We start from the raw sequence: 26,002 nt of genomic DNA on the forward strand, positions 1-26,002 counted from the left end.
AGCAGGCGAAGAATGTTGACGAACTTTTGGGCGCATCCAAAACGGAGGAGGACGCTCCATAGACCCTCGCGTTTGACAGTGTCAAAGGCCTTTGTAAGGTCGAAGAAGGCCATATATAAGGGTTGACGCTGTTCCCTGCATTTTTCCTACAGCTGTCGCGCTGCAAATATCATGTCCATTGTGCTCCGTAGGGGACGAAATCCGCACTGTGACTCCGGGAGGAGCTCCTCGGCCACAGGGAGAAGACGGTTGAGCAAGACTCTAGCGACAACTTTCCCAGTGGCTGATATCAGGGAGATTCCTCTGTAGTTGCCGCAGTCGGACGTCCCCTTTTTTAAAGATGGTCACGATTACTGCATCTCTGAGTTCTCCCGGCATGCTCTCCTCCCTCCAGTTGAGAGAGATGAGGTCGTGTATCCACGCCAACAGCGCCTCTCCGCCATACTTTAGCGCCTCAGCAGGGATTCCATCCGCTCCCGTAGCCTTGTTGTTCTTGAGCTGTCTTGTGGCTTTTCCTACCTCGTGCAATGTCGGGGTTTCACTGATGTGGTGGCGGGGAGCATGCTGCGAGATGGAGTTGAGAACACGCGAGTCAAAGGCAGAGTCTCGATTGAGGAGACATTAGAAATGCTCCTTCCAGCGGGCCCTGACTGCCTCGGTATCCTTGATGAGTGTTTCCCCGTTCTTGGCCAGCAGGGGTGGGGCTTTGGGAGTTTGGACCGTAGGTGGCCTTGACTGCGATGAAGAAACCTCGCACATTATGGCTGTCGGACAGTTGTTGTATCTCCTGTGCTTTCTCGATCCACCACCTGTTCTTTAGGTCCCGGGTTTTTTGTTGGACCTCAACCTTGAGCCGCCTGTAATGTTGCTTTGCTGCTCCCGAGTTGGCTTGTTGCTTAAGGCTCAGAAATGCTTTGCGCTTGCGATCTATTCATTTTTGGATTTCCTGATCATTCTCATCAAACCAGTCCTGGTGTTTTCTGGTTGAGTGACCAAGTGTCTCTTCGCAGGCACTGGTTATGGAGGCCTGGAGGGCAGACCAAGCGCTGTGGGCATTCTGCATCTCGGGGTCATCAAGGCACGCCAGGTTGGCTGTATCGGGCTCTCTTAGCTGGGTCTTTAAGTGCCCCGGCATTGACTTTTTTTAGTGGCACTGCTTCTGCTGTCCCCTCCGCTTTGGGGCTATGTTTATATCGATGATGGATCAGATTAGGCGGTGGTCCGTCCAGCAGTCGTCAGGTCCTGTCATGGCGCAGGTGATGTGCACATCCTTGCGACCCCTGGCTCGGACCATGATATAGTCGAGCAGGTGGCAGTGTTTGGAGCGAGGGAGTTGCCACGATGCCTTGTATTTGTCCTTCTGGCGGAACAAGGTGTTGGTGATGAGAAGTTCATGTTCTAGCTATTTTGTCAGGAGTAGGGTACTGCTGGAGTTGGCGTTCCCTACCCCCTCTGCCAATCACACCTCCCCAGAGGGCTGTTTCTTTGCCAACCCTGGCATTGAAGTCACCTAGGAGGATCAGTTTGTCGCTCGCGGGTACGCAGGAGAGGGATTTTTCGAGGTCGGAGTAAAAACCCTCTTTGGTCTCATCCGTTGCATCGAGTGTTGGGGCATATGCACTGATGACTGTGGTGTAGTGATTCCGGGATAGGGTGAGTCGGAGAGTCATGAGGCGTTCGTTAACCCCGCAGGGGGAGTCTTTGAGGCGGTCGACCAGCTCGTTTTTGATGGCAAAGCCGACTCCGTGAAGGCAGCTTTCTTCCTCTGGTTTCCCTTTCCAGAAAAAGGTGTAACCTCCATCTTGTTCCTTGTGCTGGCCTTCCCCTGCCCGCCGGGTCTCACTTAGGGCGGCGATGTTGATGTCAAAGCGTCTTAAGTTCCTGGGCAACTATGGTGGTGCGGCATTCCAGTCTGTTACTGTTGGAGTTGTCCATGAGGGTCCTGATGTTGCAGGTCCCGAACTTCATGTTAACGGAGTGGAAGAATGCCTGTGCATGAGTTCTTTTAATGTTGGGTGGCCGTTGCACACTGGCCACCACACGGGCTTAGCTGACCAAGGTCCTGGTCCAGTGGCAAGGGAGTCCAAGACGACTGGAGACCAGGTACTGCTATATGGGCCTAATTGTCGACGGCGAGCTATTGGCCGCAAGCTTGGCGCGCTGAGTAGTGCCCTTGATGGCAGGTGGTCTGAGGCTTGGTTGGAGGCAGGCATTACGAAGGTCAGTTGCCCGCTGGAGTTCCGAGTTGGAAGTCAGTAAGGAGTGGGAGGGTGGAAGAGTTATAGCCATGATGCTTACCAGTAGAAGAGGCCAGGTCACCAGTGGGGAAGGAGAGATCCAGCCGTCGACGAGGAGAGGCCCAATCGCTGCTGGAGGGATGGATGTCGGCCCGCCGCAGGAGTGGGGGCTGGTGTCCCGGGCATCGTCGTGAGTAACCCGATTTCAAATGACTGAAAATGATGTTAATAAAACACACCAAACTATTTTCTAGTTAGATTGGGGTACAGTATTCAATTCCTTCGTAGAATGTTTAAAAGAAAATAATTCTTGAAAGTTCCTCCACGTTGTTTAAAAGTTTCTCCCGAAGTTTTAAAAGTTTTCCCAAGTTGTTTAAAAGTTTAAAATGAAAGTTAATAAGTTACTTCCTTTGGTATTGTTCCATGGGTGCTGCCAGCCCTCTGCAGCTGTACAAAGCCCTGGTTAGACCACACCTGGAGTACTGTGGGGAAAGTAGAGGCCCAGTCATCTCTGAAGGAGGGGGAAAGGCTAGCCGCTGTCATAGAAGAGGAGGAGGCCCATACGCCGTTGTGACGTAGAGCCGCTGGGGAGAGGTCTGGTCACCGTTGGGGGCCCGAACATCTGGTCGCCGCTGGAGAGGCCTGAACGCCACTGGGGGCCCGAATGCTTGGCCGGATGCTCACCTAGCTCGCCGGGCACCGTCGAGGGTCAGGGATTGGGTGGAGCAGCTGGGACGACATCGGAGGAGGAGGGGGCAGGAGACAGGCCCTGAAAAACTAATTTTATATTTGTGGAATGTCAAATGTTTCTATTAATATGATTAGGAATTACAAGTTTTTAATATAATAATTTTTTTAAAGTTTGCTTTTGATACTTCAGCTTTTACCTTAATCATATGCGTATGTCCCAATCTTTATTTCGCTCTGTAAAATTTATAAAAAGTAAATTAGAATAAGAATATAAGAATTAGGAGCAGGAGTAGGCTATTTGGCCCTTCGAATCTGTTCTGCCATTCAATAAAATCATGGCTGATCTCTGACCACAACTCCGCTTTCCTGCCCGATCCCCATATCCCTTGATTACCCTAGAGTCCAAAAATCTATCTATCTCTCAGCTTTGAATATACGCAATGACTCAGCATCCACAGATCTTTGGGGTAGAGAATTCTAAAAATTCACAGCGCTCTGAGTGAAGAAATTCATCTTCATCTCAGTCTTAAATGGCCAATCCTTTATCCTGAGATTATGCCCCTTAGTTTATAGACTCTCCAGCCAGGGGAAACAACCTTTCAGTATCTACCCTATCAATCTCCCTCAGAATCTTATATGTTTCAATCTTCTTCTTTCGTATGGTAGTAGTAAAGCAAATTAAACGTCAATATCCAAGTTGGATATCCATGCCAAAGCTTCTGGTGTAACAGCGTGGATATCTTGTAGCCTGCCTGCAAATTTCCTCTGAGGGCAGTACTCAATGATGTGCTCCAGAGTCTGATTAGGAGCTCCACAGTCACATGGAGAAGGTGGCAGCATCTACCATGACTAGTCCTGAGGCGGTTGATGGTTGTCCACTGTTTGCGAGGAAGGTTTGATTCTACAGGTTGTTTTGTGGGGTCCTCTATAAGGAATCCATTCCATATGTCGCAGTTCTTCCAAGCATTTCGCCATCGGTCATCGAGGCTGAGGGGAGATCGCTGAAGAGCTTCGGCGAAGGTCCAAAATGGCCACCTAAATTTGAGACAAGTTGGTGGTAGGTTGTTCAAGTCGTCCTGGATCGGCATGTCTTTTGCTTGTGTAGTGGTTGTATTCTCTGGAAACTGCATATTAGCGGCATAGGTGTGGTGGTGCGATGTTTGCAAGCACAGGGAGCCACGGTGTTGGTGTCGATAAAAGCGTACCAGTGATAATTCTCATAATAGAATTCAGCTGAACATCAACGGATTTGACATGCCGACTTATCATCATCATAGGCAGTCCCTCGGAATCGAGGAAGACTTGCTTCCACTCTTAAAGTGAGTCCTTAGATGGCTGAACAGTCCAATACAAGAACCACAGTCCCTGTCACAGGTGGGACAGATAGTTGTTGAGGGAAAGGGTGGGTGGGACAGGTTTGCCGCACGCTCTTTCCGCTGCCTGCGCTCGAGTTCTGCATGCTCTCGGCAGTGAGACTCAAGGTGTTCAGCACCCTCCCGGATGCACTTCCTCCACTCAGGGCCGTCTTTGGCCAGGGACTCCCAGGTGCCAGTGGGGATGTTGCACTTTATCAGGGAGGCTTTGAGGGTGTCCTTGTAATGAGATGCGGTCTTAATAGCCATGCCGGAGAGCAGTACTCCGTTGCAGAGTACACCAGGGTGAGTGTTGCCGTACGGAGGGTTTGAGTGTCTGCTCCCCATATGGATTTGGCGAATTTCTGGATTAAGTTCACCCTACTCTTTAGTTTCTTCCCAAGATTCTGGAGATGTTATCTATATGACATGGTGCGATCAAGCGTGATTCCTAAATAGGAGGGTTTTTTGCCATGGTTTACCTCTGCACCGCAAAAGGAGACTTTCAAAGCTTGGTTTGCGATGGGTGTTGAGGTGGAATGTCAAGATGACAGTCTTTTGCGGGTTTGGCCGGAGTCGCAAAATGTTTCAATGAGATCACCTCTTATTCTTTCAAACTCCAGAAAGTATCGGCTCAATCTCTCCTCCGAGGACAACCCTCTCATCACACATCTACTCCAGCTTTCAATTCTTATGTTGTTACAAAAACAGATTTTCTGGTCATTATCACATTGCTGTTTGTGGGAACTTGATGTGTGCAAATTGGCTGCTGTGTTTCCTACATTACAGCGCTGAGCGCCGAGAGCATGCAGAAAACAAGCAGCGGAAGGAACGTGCGGCAAACCAGTCCCACCCACGCTTTCTTAAAACAACTGTCTGTCCAACCTGTGACACAGACTGTAATTCCTGTATTGGACTGTTCAGTCACCTGAGAACTCACTTTGAGTGGAAGCAAGTCTTCCTTGATTTTGAGGGACTGTCTATGATGATGACAGCAGTGACTACACTTTAAAAGCACTTCATTGCCTGTTTTGGGACATCCTGAGGTCATGAAAGGCGGTATATAAATGCAAGTCTTTCTTTATATCAGTATTTAAGAATAGATTAGTTCGGTGTTTGAAGGAATTGGAAATAAAGAAGGAGAGCAGCCATATGGGATTTGGACTAATGCTTTTTTAATTCGTTCCTGGGATGTGGGCGTCGCTGGCAAGGCCAGCATTTATTGTGGTGGTGAGCTGCAGTCTATGTTGTGATGGTACTCCCACAGTGCTTTGTATAGATGAATACCAACACAAACTGGTTGGGCTGAACAGCCTGTTTTATGATGCAATTCTATCTAATGTCTTTCAAGAAAGAGAACCTGTCAACCCTGCCTGTTCTGACTGACACTTGACTCCAGTCCCACACTGTGTGGTTGGCTCTTAATGCCCTCAGGGCAACTAGGGACGAGCAAGAACTAATATAAAAAATAAACCAGCCAACAAGTCTGTTAACATCATCAAAGCAAAACTACAAAATTTAAATGATGATTGCAATATCTGCGCCACCCTTAATCTGTCTGCTGCCGGAATCTGGACTTTTCAAAACGCTTACAACTCCCAAGATTCTTTTGTCTATATATAGTCTAGCAATATTTGTAATATTTCAAGTTGGTGTACTTTCAAGGTATCAAGGAAGCACCTTTTTTGTTTCTTTCCCTCCTTCCAAGCAAGAAGAAAATGATTTGTAAAAAAAAAACAATCAAGACTTAGTAGTGAACAGTACAATGGCAATACCTAGGCAGGGTAGTTCCTTTAACACAGTTCGGAATCAATCTAATCCCTGGCTTATTACTATCAATAACCTAATGGAGTGCTTACTGTCCCTACTTAAGACAGTTGATGTTACTGGTAGTGTTTGTGGACTGTAGGCATAAAAATTGCTTAAAGGAAACTACCTTTTCCATAAGCTTGAAGCTTTGAACATTTAGACACCAATTTTTTTTAAGGGAAAAGTTATTGACAGAAGACTGTGATGGTAATACATCTCCTGGTACGTCCTGGGAGCTTGTCAATAGAAATGTAGCTATTGATAGAAGCCTGTGGGAGAAGTCTTTCTGCCTGCCTACATCTGTGTGATCTCTAAATCATAACTACATTAATATTGACAAGCTCCTGACAATAGCCACATTAGTATTGATAGGTTTCTGTCAATAATATGTTCCCAAATAAAATGTATTAATTCATAATTTGTAAACTACTCAATAACTGCATTGAAGAAAAAAAATCAAGGGAAGTTCCTATTCCCACAGTGATATGTTATTAGAATTTATATTGGTTGTAAATTATATTTAAAAGACAGAGATTGTGGTTCGTATAACATACAAATATATAAACACAAATAAAGTCCTACAATAATAGTATTTGACAAATTAGCATTCTGTTTTGTGCAGACAAATCTTCAAATCTGTTTCAAAATTGGCTAAATGTATTCTTTTCAAAAAATGAAGTAAAATGTGATGAAACATTATTCAAATATATAAGGGTTAGAATTTTTTCAGTGATGGATTTAGCTCAAAAATAGCACTGCAACTGCACTTCTGCCGAGTGAAAGTGATCCACTAAGGGTGTGATACAGAACCATGGAAGGAGGTGGCTTTGGCAGTTAGTGCCATCTCCTGCAACCCTTGCATGGATACTCAATGCCAGAAGAAATTCAATGATCTCTCCAGCACTGTCAGAGTAGCAGGAGGCAGTTGTACCTTGCAGCAATACGCCTTTAATAAGAATGTTTTCCTGTTACAGCCACCTTTCTCTCACACCATCTGCAGTTTACCATGTATGTTGAGGAGTACCACAGTACCTTTCATCCCTCCCTTCTCCTACAAGTGTTTCTTTACTCACAGGTTGAGAAGCAGTGGAAGACTCGCGTGATTGGTATTTCCTTGATGATACCTATTTTCACCCTTCTAAAACCTGGGTTGTATTCCATATGACAGCATGCAAATGCCTTTGCTCTCTCTATTGTTTCTTAAGGGGGAAACGGTCCACAACCAAATGATTGGAAATATCTGCTCAGCCTGCCACCTCAGAGAAGTGTGAGGTTAGAATTGAAAGAGTCTACAAGACTAGGCAGCAAATAGAGCTCGTGATCTTAAATAGTAAGATAGTAAACCTATTTGTGGTCAGGGAGATGCTTTTGTCACTGTTGGAATTTGTGAACATGATTAGACTTCAAGACAGTCTCATTAACCCTTTCTTTACAAGCTGGTAGTCTTTGTTACGAGCTATGCCCAAATCTTTTTGATAGCTGGCACAACTCAGTTGCTTCTTCATGAGAAAAGTTAAACCTTTCATGGTAAAGTAACCCGCCTAACTTTGCAGATGCAGAGGTGTAAGTACCAGTGGATTGGAACCAGAGGTCGCCTTTGGTCCCTGATTGGGTGTCAGCATTGGTTCAGTGGTAGCACTCTTACTGTAATGTTTGTAGCTCCACACTGTGGGTGTGGACGTATTGTGTACTGCAAGTGCAGGGATAATAATAAAAAGAACCAGGCGATTTCCAAGAGAGCTGCCTGCCATGTTAGGAGCTGTGTGTGCTTGTGCTCTGTGAATATATCACATTTGGCGACGATGGGATTTTTAGGATGATTTAAAGCTTAAATTTTGTTGAAGGATTCAGCCAGCCGCAAGAGAGACTTTGGAAGTTTCTGTCTTTGGAAAAAAGCTGCCAAATCCGAGGTAAAATACAGCACACGGTGTAAACAGCTAGAGATTAAAATGGCAGGTGTAATGGAACATTTGGGGGAATATAGACACGACCGGGAATGTTTTAAACCGTATGTGGATCGACTAGAAATTTATTTCACTGCAAATAACAACATCAAAGTTCCAGACAATGCAGTCCAGAACAGGGCTGTGTTGGAACGTAAGAGAGCGATCTTCTTATCGGAGGCAGGTCCGGCACTGTATGACACCCTTGTAAATCTGCTTGTGCCTGACGAGCCAAAGGACACAACGCTTAAAGAGATTTTAACGAAGCTGGAGCAGCACTATAACCCCAAACCGTTAGAAATTGCTGAAAGCTATCGTTTCGGGATTCGGAATCAAAAAACTGATGAAAGTATCAGTGATTACATCGTAGCATTAAAAAAGCTATCGATGCACTGTAATTTTGGAAACTTTCAAAACCGAGCATTACGGGATCATTTTGTTTGTGGGGTGAAAAATGATGCGATCTGAAGGAAGTTATTGATGACGGATGACTTGACTTTTGAGATTGCTTGTCAGACAGCAAGGTCGATGGGCATGGCCGAACAATATTCCCGAGAATTAAATAATAATTACGGTCATCAGTCAACCGAGGTAAATCACCTGCAGGTTCAAAGTATAAGATGGTGGGGGCCCAAAGTCTCAGAAACTGGAAATTCTAACAGAGCGTCGAAGTCGTGCTATAGGTGCCTGGGATAACACATTGCTCAAAGTTGTCCATACGTAAAGGCAGCGTGTTTCTTCTGCAGGAAGACTGGGCATCTTGCGAAGGCATGCCGACTGAAGGGTAAACCAGCTTTCAAAGCTATGAGTCCAGCGTTCAAAGCTACGAGTAGAAATCCCAAGAGACTACATAGCATGGGAGAACAACAACAGGACGAGGAGATGTTAGAGTTACACGTCATCAGGAGCACGAGGTTAACGGTCAGCAATTCGGAAAGCATCAAAATCCACATAGATGTTGCGGGATTCAAGATACCAATGGAAATTGACACGGGTGCATCCGTGAGTGTAGTACTGGAGTCGCTGTACCGCGACAAATTGCGTGATTTCCAACTGGAGAAATCCAAGATAGAGCTGCGAGGCTACTCGGGAGAGAAAATTCCTGTGGTAGGTTGTATCACCGTACCAGTGAAATATAAAGATCAAATTTCAGAACTTGCCTCTAATAGCAGTGAAAGGAGACATGCCTGCCTTACTCGGAAGAAATTGGTTGAGCTCACTGAATCATTGGAGTAAGATTTTCTGTGTGGAAGCAAGATTTTCATCAACGGATGAGGTTATCAAGAAGTATCCGAAGGTGTTCTGCGAAACGGGCAGTCCGATCCAAGGCTTCAAGGCGAGTGTCAGGGTACAGAAGGACGCTAGATCGGTTTACTACAAGCCACATTCCGTACCATATGCACTCAAGGAGAAAGTTGAGCAAGAACTCAAAAGACTAGAGACTGAGAACATTATTTGTAAGATAGATCGATGTAATTGGGCTACACCCATTGTTGTTCAACCTAAGTCCGATGGTAAGGTAAGATTGTGTGGTGATTATAAAGTAACCGTAAACCAGATTCTAGAGAGTAATGTCCCCAATACATTGCCGAATATAGAAGATTTGTTCACAACACTGACAGGTGGTCAGATCTTCTCAAAACTGGATCTTACGAATGCCTACTTACAGCTTGAACTAGATTCTGTGGGTGGTGGTGCATGGCCGTTCTTAGTTCATTGAGCGATTTGTCTGGTTAATTCCGTATTTACAGTCATGTTTGACTATAAATACTCATCTAGGCCTATATCAATTTAATAGGCTACCGTTTGGAGTGTCTTCTGCCCTGCCATATTCCATGGGGTGACGAACAAGATTTTGCTAGGTATTGAAGAGATAGTATGTTATTTGGATGACATACTAATTTCAGCACCAAATAGGCAAATTCATTAATATATTGAATGAAGTCCTCAAACGGCTAGAGAAGCACAGAGTATGAGTGTCTGCTCGTAAGTGTGAGTTATTTAAAAACTCAGTAGAATACTTAGGGTACAGAGTAGACAAAGATGGTTTACATCCAACCATGGCAAAATTGGATGCAATTAGAAATGCACCCACTCCCAGGAATGTCACTGAAGTTCGTTCATTCTTGGGACTTTTGAACTATTATGGGAAGTTCCTACCAAATTTGGCTACAGTATAACATCCACCGAATGAACTTTTGAAAAAACAGGTCCATTGGAAGTGGTCAAAAGAATATGATACAGCATTCAAGGAGTGTAAAAGCAAATTGGTAGAGAGCACCATGTTAGTTCACTATGACATATCTAAGGAGATTAAGCTAGCATGTGATGCCTCTCCGTATGGAATTGGGGCAGTGATCTCTCATGTATCACATAGTGTGGAGGAGAGACCAATTGCTTTTGCTTCACGCACTCTCAGTGCCAGTGAGAGTAATTATGCGCAAATTGAAAGGGAAGCTTTGGCATTAATTTTTGGGGTCAAGAAGTTTCACAAATACTTGTGTGGTCGTAAGTTTGCCATCATTACGGACCATAAGCCCCGAACAGCAATCCTCCATCCAAAGTCCCCCAGTTCCAACATTAGCTGCAGCCCAAATGCAGAGATGGGCTTTGATTTTGTCAGCATATACATATGATATTGAATACAGACGATCAGCTGATTACAGTAATGCTGATGCAATGTCTAGATTGCCTTCCCCATCATAAGTTACACCCGATAGGGAAGAAGTGTTTTATTTTTCATACATTGATGAACTGCCAGTCACAGCTGAAGAGATTGGTAGAGCAACTAAAAGTGACCCAGTGATGTCAAAGGTGTACGAGTATATTGCAAATGGATGGGCAAACCAGGTAACAGACAAAGATACACATCCATTCTTCATTCGTGGGAATGAATTGTCAGTCAATAAAGATTGTATCATGTGGGGTGCAAGAGTGGTTATACCAAATAAATTCAAGTACAAATTATTAGGAGACCGCCATGACCAGCACCTGGGAATGTGCTTGACCAAGAGTTTTACACGCAGTTAATTATGGTGGCCAAGTCTTGATAAAGATATCGAGTACATTGTGAGTCAGTGTACGACACGTCAATCGGTAAGCAAGCAACCACCACCAGTACCATTACAGCCATGGAAATGGCCTCCCAGGGTGTGGCAAAGGCTACATATTGATTTTGCTGAGTTAGAAGGACAACAATTGTTCATTGTGATTGATAGTGGCAGTGTGAGCTGCGAGGAGGATGCTATTAGGCTGCAGAGTGACTTGGATAGGTTAGGTGAGTGGGCAAATGCATGGCAGATGAAGTATAATGTGGATAAATGTGAGGTTATCCACTTTGGTGGTAAAAACAGAGAGACAGACTATTATCTGAATGGTGACAGATTAGGAAAAGGGCAGGTGCAAAGAGACCTGGGTGTCATGGTACATCAGTCATTGAAGGTTAGCATGCAGGTACAGCAGGCGGTTAAGAAAGCAAATGGCATGTTGGCCTTCATAGCGAGGGGATTTGAATACAGGGGCAGGGAGGTGTTGCTACAGTTGTACAGGGCCTTGGTGAGGCCACACCTGGAGTATTGTGTACAGTTTTGGTCTCCTAACTTGAGGAAGGACATTCTTGCTATTGAGGGAGTGCAGCGAAGGTTCACTAGACTGATTCCCGGGATGGCGGGACTGACCTATCAAGAAAGATTGGATCAACTGGGCTTGTATTCACTGGAGTTCAGAAGAATGAGAGGGGACCTCATAGAAACGTTTAAAATTCTGACGGGTTTAGACAGGTTAGATGCAGAAAGAATGTTCCCAATGTTGGGGAATTCCAGAACCAGGGGTCACAGTCTGAGGATAAGGGGTAAGCCATTTAGGACCGAGATGAGGAGAAACTTCTTCACCCAGAGAGTGGTGAACCTGTGGAATTCTCTACCACAGAAAGTAGTTCAGGCCAATTCACTAAATATATTCAAAAGGGAGTTAGATGAAGTCCTTACTACTCGGGGGATCAAGGGTTATGGCGAGAAAGCAGGAAGGGGGTACTGAAGTTTCATGTTCAGCCATGAACTCATTGAATGGCGGTGCAGGCTAGAAGGGCTGAATGGCCTGCTCCTGCACCTATTTTCTATGTTTCTATAGCCATTCGAAGTGGGTTGAGGTGTTCCCAATGTGGAAAATAACAACAAGTAAAACATTGGACATTTTATGAAGATTATTTTCTTAATTTGTTCTCGCTGAAGAAATTGTTTTGCATAATGGACCACAATTTTGTTCAGAAGAATTTGCACAGTTCACGTGCAAAAATGGTGTGTAACATACCAAGGTTCCACCATACCATCCTGCTTCGAATGGTGCAGCAGAGCGCACTGTACAAATTGTAAAACGTGCCCTCATAAAACAAATGTTAGATCCAAATCCAAGGAAACGACAGTTGTCATTGGATCACAAATTGGCTAATTTTTTGATTACATATCGAAATACTTCTCATACAACTACTCGTAGAACACCAGCAGAGTTGTTTCTCAAATGACAGCCACGAACCAGATTCTCGTCGTTAAAGCCAAATTTGGCACAGTCAGTAGAAGAGACACAATTCAGATAGAAAGAGAATCATGATAGAGGTAGAGTAAAAGGGAGAAGTGTGAAATTAAACCAGAAGGTGACAGTGAAGAACAATCACCATAAATGATTATCGTGTTTACCAGGAAGAGTGGTGAAGATATGTGGTCCTCGCACATATTTGGTAAAGATGTTTGATAATGGACAGGTTAGGTTGATCATATTTTACCTACAGACATGGAAGGAGTTGAAGGTGGGAATGATTCAATTATTTCTGACTCATCAGATAGTTTTGATACACCAGTAGCAAATCCTAAATCCAATGTACTGGAAACAAATCCAGGAGAGAATCAGAATGAAAGTCTGAGTCCGAGTCAGGAAAACAAAGAGCCTGAAGTTAGAGTGAGTTCAAATGAAAATCAAGGAAATTCCGTGGAGGAAAACGTTCCTCACGATGAGCCTCGAATGAGCTTGAAATCGACACCGTGTTTGGAAGGTTCTGTTCTAGAGCGAAGGGTATCCTCTTCGAAACAGAAAACAAGTGGTAAAGTTAAATTTGTAAATATGGAAAAAAATAACTTTATATCCTGTGTTATGTATAAACATGAAAGTTATATATGATGTTTGTTATAATAACTTCTTCATTAAGGAGGGAGAAGTGTAATGTTTGTAGCTCCACACTGTGGGTGTGGATGTATTGTGTACTGCAAGTGCAGGGTTAATAATAAACAGAACCAGGCAGATTTACGGAGGTTTCCGAGAGAGCTGCCTGCCATGTTAGGAGCTGTATGTGCTTGTGCTCTCTGAATATATCACACTTACCTCTGACTCAGAAGTTCCAGACACTTGCGCATATAATCTAGGCTGGCTTTCAGTACAGTAAAGGGACTGCTGCACTATCGGAGGTACCACGGATGTTTCAGGACCAGAGTCCCAGACCAGAGAGGTTCAACCTGTAATTACTTTTCAAGTACAATCACTGTTGTGTTATTATGGTATAAATTATTTTGATCTACAACTGCATCCTATGGTGCATGGTGTACCAAGAATATTCCTTTTGAAGCATTTGTATCAAGAACATACAGTAAAGAAAATGTCTTAAATTAAGTAATTAAATATTCAACTGTCCAATGTTGGAATCTAAATTACTATATCACGGGGATTTACTTCAGTGGGAATCAGATACAATGCTATTAGCATCTGACTCCTACCAAAATAAATATTTCTGTACAACAGTGCAAGGCATTTATGTGCAGTAATTTTCAGTGTATCATCTTTTTTAAATTTTATATAAATGTACCATGATAAATAAAATCTAGATATTAATCCGATATTTTTATTTTACTTTTTGTTATGACTCATCTTGAATTATCAGTTGTTTAAAATGGCTTTGAGTACCAAATAATTTCCACAAGGTTTAATCAGAGATTTTCAGTACCTTCTTTCTCTAGCCTTGATTACATTTTCTTAAAGCCAATCATACTCCAGTTAAATTTGACACTGCTTCCTTTGACCACATTGTTATGTTCTGCGATAAATCCACAGGTATCGATGTGCAGCTTTAGAACACGATAGCTTATTCGGATGATTTTAAATTTCATGTGACCTTTCATTATAGATATTCTGTTCTTTTAAATATATGTCATGCTAGTTTGAGCATTTTGCAGTTTGACAACCACTTACAACAGTGCGTTTTGAACTTTTTTTAATATAAAATAGTTGCATCATTAATGAGCAGAATTATACTGATCCAATTATTTCTAAATTACTTTCCCATAAAGAGATGTAATCATTTCTAATGCAACTGGAGCTCTAATTCGTATTTTGAATCCACACATGGCATGATGTGAATTAGCAATTTGCTGTCATCCTCCCATCTAAAGTGGCTGCTTATCTTTATCCCAAAATACATATTTTTTAATCTCATTTGTGTCAGCCATGACTACAGTTGATAGCATCCTCATCTCTGAGTCAGAAGGTTGTGGGTTCGAGTCCCACTCCAGAGCACAAAAATTTAGGCTGACACTCCAGTGCAGTACTGAGGGAGTGATGAACTATTGGTGCCATCTTTCGGATGAGACATTAAACCGAGGCCCTGTCTGTTCTCTCAGGTGGGCATAAAAGATCCCATGACACTATTTTAAAGAAGAGCAGGGAAGTTATCCCCGGTATCCTGCCCAATATTTATCCCTCACTCAGCATCACTGAAAAACATTATCAGATCATTATCACTTTTTTTTATTTGTTCCTGGGATGTGGGTGTTGCTGGCAAGACCAGCATTTACTGCCCATCCCTAATTGCCCTTGAGATGGTGGTGATGAGCCGCTTTCATGAACCGGTTGTAGGGTGTTTGTTTTTCACTCTACCCTGATTCTTAGACCTCAGAACTTATAGTGGGAAAGGACAACACGTGGCACAAAATTTAGGCTTAACCCAGTGTCAGTTTTATTACGCAACAAAAACCGACTAAAACTACAGGACTAGACTTCTGAGAGAAATTGACTTAAGACACACAATCACCATCCCTGGCTGTAGCTATTGTAGGTTCGTGGTCGTTGATTCCCTGACTGGTTGGTTCTTCTTCTGTCCGTTCTCTGCAGTGCTGTTCCCTTCATGTCCTTCTGTCTCTCTGTTTGTCCTTCTTCGTCGTTCCATGTGTTTCTGTGTTCGTATATTTATATCCATAGTGTGAATAAGTTTCCCGCTGGGCCGGGGTCCGATTAATGCGTCTGGATCGATGTGGTAATTTGTTTAATTGGCTGTGGTGATGAGTTGGAATGGCTACTAATTTGCACACGGAATCGGCAGTACAAAAGCTAACTCCTTATCCTTATTGCCATGATATCCAAAAATGTGCAGTTCGTAGGGTTGGTTTCTTGCAGACTTGTTGTCTCTGGGGTGAACTGTTTTACCTCCCGCAACCAATCAACTCTGGGGCTCCTCGGATGGATAGTATCAATCTCTTTGTCTGTATGCATAACCAAATTTAGTCCTTGACCACAGTGATTGCTTTTAATGGGTGATGAGTCACCACTTGCCTCAGGTAATCCCTCCCAGGTAGTCCAAAAGTTTTTACTTTAAAATAGTTTGTTCGTGGCCTCTTCCTGTGCCTTGTTCCAAGAAAAATAGGTGTACCCTTACACGCCCTCTTTTTTTTAATGTCTCTTATAATAAACTCGGAGATATTACTCTGGGTGGCGTCTTCTTTTCCACAAGCGTTTTGGGTGATTGCAGCCTTCAGTCAAATCTCTCCATTACATTCCTTTTTACACACAAAAACCCAATGTTTTTACAACACAACAGTGTTTCTTACAACAAAATTATGTTTGGCCTTAATCTGACTTCGGTTTATACCTTTTTGCAGATACTTCGGCCTGGGTTTACTTTAATAACCCTTCCAGATTCCCCTCCATCATCCTTTTCTTTAATTTACAGGACAGAACAAGTAGATACAACACTGTTATCAGGAGGTGAGATGCTCGGTGCAGAATACCCAGCCTCTAACCTGCTCTTATAGCCACATATTTATGTGGCTGGTTCAGTTAAGTTTGTGGTCAGTGGTGAGCCCCAGGATGTTGATGGTGGGGAACTCGATGATGGTACAGTCGTTGAATTTCAAGGGACTGTGGTTAGACTCTCACTTGTTGACGATAGTCATTGCCTGCCACTTGTGTGGTGTGCATGTTACTTGCCACTTATCAGCACAAGCCTGAATGTCATCCAGGTCTTGCTGCATGTGGGCACCAACTGCTTCATTATCTGAGAAGTTGCGAATGGAACTGAACACTGTGCAGTCATCAGCGAACATCCCCACTTCTAACCTGATGATGGAGGGAAGATCATTGATGAAGCAGCTGAAGACCACACACAGCGCATCCTCACAGTGAATGCCCGCTATCCAGGGAGCTCACATGCTGCTTTCATCCTGCATGAGAGCAGTGTCTCAAGAATGTTTCAGTGCCAAAGACAGGGTCAGAGCTGGCTGATCAGGGACAAAGGATACGGCCTGGTCAACTGGCTCATGGCCCCTCTCTGGAACCTTGCCACAGAAGCCAAGCGGCGTTGTAATGAAAGCCATGTAGCCACCCGCAACATCATCGAACAGACAATTGGTGTGCTCAAGCAGCGATTCCGATGCCTGGACCGCTCTGGAGGCAGCCTTCAATACTCCCCTCAACAGGTCTCCTAATTCATTGTCCTGTGCTGTATGCTGCACAACTTGGCCATCATGAGAAGTGCAAGACCATCTTGAGGATGAGGAAGAGGAGCTTGGCAAATAAGCCATTGCAGGTAGACCACAACCACAAGGGAGGCTGCGTGGAGATGTGGCCACAGCAAGAGCCTTATGTCGTCGGCTCGAATGGGGAAGATGGGGTTGCATCGATGAGTCGCTACTGTATGTCACCATGCTGCCGAATCTGCATTTAATTCTGCAATGAGACACAACAAAAATGGCAAAGATGAAACAAACATTTTTAGACAGACTAATTAATAACAATCTGCTCCCGCCCCCAAAAAACCCAAACTATACAATGGCTAATCTAAGAGGCAAAAAAGAGGCAACTACTTCCTGCAGCAAATAAACTGTAAAATATAAAACTGCTTCTTGTAATGAACAAAGTGTAAAGTACAAAACTGCTTCCTGCAGTGAACAAATCTGTAACGAGACTGTAAAGTGCTTCCTGCAGCAACACTATTCAACATTTCAGAGAACTTGCAGCAATTTTGAAAATGATATATAGAACCATTAGTAACAACTTGTGCCAGGCCTTAATGGCTGTTATTCAGACTTTGGGAGCCGCTTCCCTTTAACGCCCTCCCACACCTGCTGCTCCTCAATGAGACCTCAGTGCGCACAGCAAGGCTGCTAGAGGGCTGCTGTGTTGGGGGGACAGACAATGCAGACTATGTCTGAGGATGTCCTGGACAGGCTTTTGGCCTGGAACGCCCGGCTTCATCAGAGGGAACAGTCTCTGGTGGCTGGGGTGTCAACCGTGTATGATGCATGGTTGGCGACTGAGTGGTGGGAGCCGGAATGCTGTCATTCTGAGGAAGGAGAGCACCTTTCATTTCCTGGGAGCCACTAACTCTCCAATGGGGCTGGGCCTGAACATCCCAAGCACGATGTGTCTCCATAACTTGCTGGTCTGCTCCGGCACCATCCCTTCCCCATTGCACAGTGGTGAACGCAGAGAGTATGGTAGCAGACATGGACTGCATCACTTGACCAAACTGAAGCAGAGCTTGTGCCTGCGATGCGCCAGAGTTTGCGATGTGATCAAGTGCACGCGCCACACACTTTTGAACATCACCGTCGCTGCTCGAAGCCACCAGCCTCTGTGTGTGAGCAATGATGGCCTCGCTGGACACCCGAGTCGCACTGACAATCTGCGATGCTGCCTCTGCAACAGTCGCATTAAGCTTGTTGATGCTCTCAAGGATCCGTACCAATACATCCATAAGCTCACGGTGCATTCCTGTGGTTTCCCTGGACATTTCCACCAAGTCCAGTTCCATGTCTGCCTGTGGTTCAGCAGACCAACTTTGTCGACTCCCCCTCCGGAGAGATCGCCTGCGAGATGCCCCTCTGGCAGTGCGTTGCTATACGCGACAGGGGCCAGGAGCCTCCAACTCCTCAAAGCTCGGGAAATCCCCTGGATCAGTTCCTATGGATTATAGGGTAGCTAATGTAACCCCATTTTTTTTTTAAAAAGGAGGGAGAGAGAAAATAGGGAATTATAGACCGGTTAGCCTGACTTCGGTAGTGGGGAAAATGTTGGAATCAATTATTAAAGATGAAATAGCAGCGCATTTGGAAAGCAGTGACCGGATCGGTCCAAGTCAGCGTGGATTTATGAAAGGGAAATCATGCTTGACAAATTTTCTAGAATTTTTTGAGGATGTAACTGGTAGAGTGGACAAGGGAGAACCAGTGGATGTGGTGTATTTGGACTTTCAAAAGGCTTTTGGCAGGGTCTCACACAAGAGATTAGTGTGCAAAATTAAAGCACATGGTATTGGGGGTAATGTATTGATGTGGATAGAGAACTGGTTGGCAGACAGGAAGTAAAGAATAGGAATAAACGGGTCCTTTTCAGAATGGCAGGCAGTGACTAGTGGGATACCGCAAGGTTCAGTGCTGGGACCCCAGCTATTAGAATATATATTAATGATTTAGACGAAGGAATTGAATGTAATATCTCCAAGTTTGCAGTTGACACTAAGCTGGGTGGCAGTGTGAGCTGTGAGGAGGATGTTAAGAGGCTGCAGGGTGACTTGGACAGATTAGGTGAATGGACAAATGCATGGCAGATACAGTATAATGTCGATAAATGTGAGGTTATTCACTTTGGTGGCAAAAACAGGAAGGCAGAATATTATCTGAATGGTGACAGATTAGGAAAAGGGACGATGCAACGAGACCTGGGTGTCATGGTACATCAGTCATTGAAAGTTGACATGCAGGTACAGCAGGCGGTGAAGAAGGCAATGGCATGTTGGCCTTCATAGCGAGAGGATTTGAGTATGGGAGCAGGGAGGTCTTACTGCAGTTGTACAGGGCCTTGTTGAGGCCACACCTTGAATATTGTGCACAGTTTTGCCCTCCTAATCTGAGGAAGGACATTCTTGCTATTGAGGGAGTGCAGCGAAGGTTCACCAGACTAATCCCCGGGATGGCAGGAGTGACATATGAAGAAAGACTGGATCGACTAGGCTTATATTCACTGGAATTTAGAAAATTGAGAGGGAATCTCATAGAAACATATAAAATTCTGACGGGATTGGACAGGTTAAATGCAGGAAGAATGTTCCCGATGTTGGGGAAGTCCAGAACCAGGGGTCATAGTCTAAGGATAACTGGTAAGCCATTTAGGACCGAGATGAGGAAAAACTTCTTCACTCAGAGAATTGTGAACCTGTGAAATTCTCTACCACAGAAAGTTGTTGGGGCCAGTTCGTTGGATATATTCAAAAGGGAGTTAGATGTGGCCCTTATGGCTAAAGGGATCAAAGGGGTATGAAGAGAAAGCAGGAATGGGGTACTGAAGTTGCATGATCAGCCATGATCATATTGAATGATGGTGTAGGCTCAAAGGGCTGAATGGCCTACTCCTGCACCTATTTTCTATGTTTCTAAATCCATCTTGCCCCCAGATGTCGTTAGTCCAGATGGGACTACTGGTGAACTGTGTGGCTCCGGCAGAAGTCTCTCTCACCCTCCCTCATTGTGTCCCCCATGGCCAGATGTGGAGGGCTCCCTGGAAGTCTGCTGCGATTGTGGCTGGTCATCTGCAAGCACAAAACAGACGTGCGGTTAGCAGCAGGGGAGGGGGCAGGGTGATAGGAGGGAGGTGGCATTGCACATGGTTATTTGAAGGTCCGCCGCCACTTCATTATATGTTTCAATACATTCTCTTCATTCGCTCTATACATTTACATACCCTCAGTACCCAAAGGGGACAGCATCGCCCTCAGCAACTGTCTGTGCTGGTACACCTATGAGGGCCGACACCCATTCCTCAACAGCATTTAGTGGCAAGAGTTGGGGCAGCCCTCCGCCTGTTTGCAACTGCACCCTTCTGTTATGGAAGTACTTCGACTGCAAAGAGAAAATTAGGAAGGGTTCAGAAAGGGTCTCTGCTGTTGTGACACTTATGCCTACCATTGTACAATAGGGAAAACTGTGTTCTGGTGGCTTCCATGCAAGCTGTTTAGATGTTCCATATGCTTCGAGAGGAATAGTTAGGGAGCCAGAGGGATCTAACATGGGGGCTATAAGTAATCTCTGCATTGTGAGAGCCCCCCACAGACTGTTGAGAGCGACCATATGCATTAAAAACTTCACATAGTCTGTAAGATTCGTGTTCGAAGTGATGGAGGCATGTATAAATGCAAATAGTACTCAACCTGACGATACTGGTAAGGTCGTTGAACTTTTACGGCACTGTGTGGCAGCTCTGGCCATAGTGTCTAAAGCGGACAGCTCCTGAGCTATCTCCCTCCATATTTGCTTGAAAACGGGTGAGAGTGGTTTGCTTCCTCCATCTTGCTGGGGGAGGCAGACCACTCTCTCCTGTTTTCAAGCAAATATGGAGGACCACCTCCTCTCCACCGCGCTCACCAACGCCTTACTCACCTCATTTGTGAAGTGCCTGGCAATGTTGCCTTTGCTCCTGCGCCTCCATCTCTGAAAAAATGACTGAAATGGGGTGGTTTATATGCGCCTGCGTGCAAGAAGCTCGCGCGCCCTGCAATTAGTGTTTGCTACCGGGAAACCCAAAAAAATTCCAACTGCGCATGCACAAAATGGCCACCTCCTTTATCGACACACATTTCGGCTCGGGCACACAAAGCCTGTTGTGCAATGCTTGACTTAACGGCAACGCTCTGCCAACTTACTTTTTCACCAAAGCTTGCAGTCAAAAGTGCAAACTATTTTCAGGCGCTAACTTTAACGCCCCACCGCTCCGAAATCCAAAAGGCCCAAAATCTAGCCGTTTCTTTCATTTATGTGATGACTTAAAGGGGCTGAAATTGCCCCACTCAAAGGCCCGTTAGCGCCTTTGGGATGCACTAATGGGGTGCTAAAGGGTTTTTGTCGAGGTGCAGCAGCAGAGTGCCGCCCCTCCCCCTTCCCCCCCAGGAATTGCACCCGCGACTCTACGCGACAGAAAGTGGTTTGCACTGCGCACTGTGATTAGCGCACCGGCACAGTGCACGCATGGCAATGACGTCATCACAGTGTGCGCCATCCTCTTATCGCGCCGCAGGACACGCGGTCGACACTGGGCAAATCCACCGACGGCTTCTCGGGACAAGAAGCTTGGTGGCTGGGGCGCCCTTAAAAGGGAGGTGGTAGTGCGGCTGCCGCCAAAATTTTCTGTCAGCTGACTTTTCAGTCCAACACCCTCCCTGGTGGCCCAGTGGGCACCAGTAAAGTGGCTGCAGAGCTCACAGCTGTCCTCCCCTTTAAAAGAAGAGGTGGGGCGTTGTGACACATCAGTCAGATGTGGCATGTCCGCATCGTGCTGACGTCATCAGCGCGGCGCTGATGTGCTGAGTGCGGTGGTGAGCATTGCGCCCCACAAATGCCCCGTTACCACAACCAATATATTTTTCACTCACAGCGGCCAATTCCGTGCTGGCACAAAAACCCAGATAATTTTAACTGACTGCCTCAAACCCAGTGCGGAGCAATTTCGGCCCTAAAATGTCCATAACAATGTTGATCATACATTGCAGGACCTTTCCCAGATGGTTAAGTGGCCTTTTATTTAGTGCTTTTTCCTGTGGAATGTTGCTTGTTCAGGAGTCACACCAACACTTTTACTATAATATTATAACTAAGCATAGTTTTTGGAAGTTTTGTATATTTAAGTAGAATTTAAGTTGATATGTAATGCAGAGAATCTTTAAAATGTACTTTAGTGTAACAAATAAAATGGGCACGCAATATAGTTTTTTTTTGGTTGCTATTCTTTTTTTAAAAAATATATCATTAAAGGTTTTTTTTAAAGGAGGTGGCAGTGGTTATGTTACATTTGGCCTCAGCATTCTGGCCTAGGCAAGAGGGAACAAAATCAGGTTGCTAATTCTTGATTGCTATCTATTGAGTTCAACTAGTATATGAATGTCTGGTGACGGCAAGATCAGGCTTGGCTCGTCTACTATTTTTCTACTACCCTCTCAGATCCTTGTGTTTGAATAGTCTCCTCACTGCCCGTGCGTACACATGAAAATGATTAACTGAGAAGCATTCTGGAGGACTTGTAGTACCATGGAACTATATGCTTGAGCTGTTACCTTCAGGATTGGAGAGAGCAGAAAGTACATTGAGAATGTAAGCAGATTTGCACAAGTGCTAAACCCACAGGGATTGTATAGTATTTTGCATTTAACAAAAATGTAGACCAACCTGGCTATGTCTCAGGATATACAAGTTTAGATGAGATTAAAGACTGAATTCTTTGATGTGTTTGTTTTTTTTCCTCTAGATGCCATTGGTAGCAACATGGATTCCAAAGAAGACAGCTTAAATACCCCAACTCCAGTATTAAGAATAAGCCAGCTGGATGCTTTTGAACTGGACAGAGCCTTAGAACAGCTTGTGTGGTCCCAGTTTGCCCAGTGTTTTCAGTGTTTCAAACCTGGCTTGTTAACATACTTTGAACCAGAACTGAAAGCCTTTCTGCAACTTTTGTTATGGAGATTTACAGTCTATTCACAAAATGCAACAATTGGCCAGACACTTCTGAACATCAGATATAAAAATGACTTATCTCAGGGACAGAAGTACCAGCCAATGAGTAAACATCAGAAGTTATGGTATGCGTTATGCACCATTGGGGGGAAATGGCTGCAAGAGAGAGCCCATGATTTATTCAGTAATCGTTCTCCAGAGTCAACTATTCACAAGATGAAATATTTCATTACTTTTATAGTTGGACTTTTGAAAGTGGCCGGACTACTGAATTTTCTCAGCTTCCTTCAGAAGGGTAGGTTTGCCACATTTCCAGAACGACTCCTGGGAATCAGAGCAGTTTTTTCCAGAGCTCAGGGTTTTCGTCAAGTAGGCTTTGAATACATGAATCGAGAACTGTTATGGCACGGCTTTGCTGAACTCCTTATATTTCTTCTGCCACTGATTAATACAAGAAAAATGAAAGCAGTTGTCTCATCGTGGTTCCTTCCAGTAGGCCATCTCCGAGATAATGATGGCACACTAGCTATCCACTGTAAAGAATGTGCTCTTTGTGGTGATTGGCCAACAATGCCTCACACAATTGGTTGTAAACATGTTTTTTGTTATTACTGCATACAAAGTAATTACCTGTCTGATGCTTACTTCACTTGCCCAAAATGCAGCAGTGAAGTCCAACATTTAGCACCTTTGACACCTGAAGTTCACAAGCCAATCTGATGCAAATATGCCTAAACCCCCACTTTAGGATTTGAGCACATAATCTGGGCTGACATTTCAGTGCATTATTGAAGGACAGCTGAATTGTTGGGGATGCTATCTTTTGGATAAGAGGTTAAACTGAGGCCACATTTGCCTGCTTAGGTGGACATGAAAGATTCTATGTTACTTTTCGCAGAGCAGGTAGTAAGTACTCCCAGTGTCTTTGCCAAATTTCTCCCCTCAAACAATCCTACCATTAAAAAAAAACATTATTTAGTTGTTTATTTTATTTGTCATTTGTGGAACCTTTGAGACATCCTGAGGCCATGATAAATGTAAATTCTTTCTAAATAAGATATTCAAATCAACCATTTATACATTTTTGGCTGCAGAACTAGAGATTATTTCTTAATAATTCACTGTAGAAATCATTTACACATCATTCATGTGTTTTTCTATCTCTGTTAAGACCAATTTGTATCATCAATGTTCCTTTAATAGTGATTACAGTATGTGTTGTTTTGTGTTTTAGATATCTAATCTCACTACATAAGTAGATGGATGAAATTTAACTTAATTTCATTGCTAAATGACTATTTTATTAATACTTTGTTGCATTACTGAAGCATAGTCATTTGTTTTGATTAACTTGAGATCCCCTATCTACAGAATTTCGTCTGCAGCATATAGAAATTCTTGAATTAAGTCCCCAATATACTCTCTATTTAGCTGTCCTGCCCCCAACTTATTTGCTTTAAAAAATTGACTCTTCATTATCCTGAGTCCTGCAGTGCAGTGATGATAGAAAATCATTAAAACTGGTTGAAGAAGCTTTTACTACTATTTGCCCATCTGCTTCATATGGAAGAGAACAAGCCACGAATGACTATTAATTTTCATAGCATTTTACAGCAGAGTAGACTACTCAGCCATTGTTCCTGCCCTGAGCCTCAAAGAGCTATCATTTTTCCCCATATCCTTCTAAAAATATTATTTTTCAAATATTTATCCACTTCCCTTTAAAAGCTATTATGGATTCTGCATCTACCATGATTTCTGGTGAGGTAATTCATGTCCTGGCAAACCTGCATTAAAAAAAAATTCTCCTAGCCGCTCCCTTTGGGATTTTTTTTTGTGATTTTAGTCTCCTCGTTAAAATTTCTAGTTAATCCTTACAACTAAACCCTCTCATTTCCTAGTATTTATCTGACTACTACTCCTGTACCCTCTCCAAGCCTTGACATCTTTCATAATTTAAGGCACCCAACATTAAACATTATTCTAGCTGCAGAATATTCAAACGTTTGGGTAGGTTTTGTATTCTATGCTCCTTTTTACAAAACCTAGAAACTCGAATCTGCTTTTTATGTTTTTACAGCTTTATCAACTTGTCCTCCTACTTCTAAAGATTTAGTTGAACCTCTAAGTCTATCTGCTGTTAAAGTTTTACTATTTGGTATTTTTTTTATTTCCTTATTCTCCATCTCAAAATATAACCTCTCACATTTCTTCACATTAAATTTAATCCAACATCATTAAGCCCATCTATTAATCTATATCCTCCCAAAATCACTTCCAATATTTTTCACTGTTAACAATGCTCCCTATATTTATATCATCTACAAATTTCAATAGTGTTCCCTAAACCCAAGCTGAAATCAGTTAAATACTTTATTTTAGTATGATTCACAATTGTTCTCTATCAAAAGCTCAGTACAATATTACTCGGTTACTAAACTGGTCCAGAATTTACTAAACTTTGCACGTAGCTGTCAAACATACTTCCATAATATTCTAGTATCAACTTGGACCTTTGATGCATAGATTCTATGTAATCTTCAAAGTTCTTATGTTATTTTGAATACCAAACTCTAAATTTTTAAATTACATTTCTGCATAGTTCTGTGGTAAATTAAAGGTCTACCATTTTTTTGCTACAGCAGTATTTGGGTGTGATCTTGTGTGATTCTGTTAAACATATGACAGAAATGGTTGGTTTATGTGGCAGCAGACTGACTAATTTTATTGAGGTGGCAGAGTATTGCACTTAATTTTTTTCTTATATTGATCACTGCCTGTTCTAAACTTTGGGGTGGAGGGTTTCAGGAAAAAAAGCGAATTGATTTTTTTTTTAATCCAGGGAAGATGGAATACTCATTTTAGTAGAGTATTAACAGCTATTGTATCTGTTTGAATTAATAAAATGGTGATTCATACAAATGCCTACTATATTAAGTTTAGTGTATTCATTATTTTGAAAGAAAATATGTAAACACTTTGTATAAAGTCCTGCAAAAGAAATAGAATAGATTCTCCAAACATTTGTACATCCTTTCATTTAATAGTTTGAATCATTCCTTTCACTTATTGTCATCCCAGAACACTATTGTGGCTGCTCCTGCTTTGAGTTATACATTCCAGAAAGTGTATCACCTAAAATGTCATTATATAAGGGCATAAATAACAGCTTTTCCTTCCAGTCACTGACAGTAAGTGATTAATCAGTTTTCCAGAGTAAA

The 26,002-nt window shown here is 43.4% G+C and overlaps 1 protein-coding gene across 2 annotated transcripts in view; it reads left to right on the forward strand.

Moving 5' to 3' along the window:
* pex2 (peroxisomal biogenesis factor 2) overlaps positions 1-25,712 on the forward strand; it is a 38,273-nt gene extending 12,561 nt beyond the window's left edge. For both annotated transcript variants that reach the window (XM_070875179.1, XM_070875169.1), the window contains exon 2: positions 22,576-25,712. In XM_070875179.1, the coding sequence (XP_070731280.1) occupies positions 22,593-23,501 (909 nt within the window). In that variant the 5' untranslated portion in view covers positions 22,576-22,592 and the 3' untranslated portion in view covers positions 23,502-25,712. The remainder of the gene's footprint in view (positions 1-22,575) is intronic.
* Positions 25,713-26,002: the final 290 nt, after the last annotated feature.

Source organism: Pristiophorus japonicus, chromosome 1, assembly GCF_044704955.1.
Source record: "Pristiophorus japonicus isolate sPriJap1 chromosome 1, sPriJap1.hap1, whole genome shotgun sequence".
NCBI classification, from domain to species: Eukaryota; Metazoa; Chordata; class Chondrichthyes; family Pristiophoridae; genus Pristiophorus; species Pristiophorus japonicus.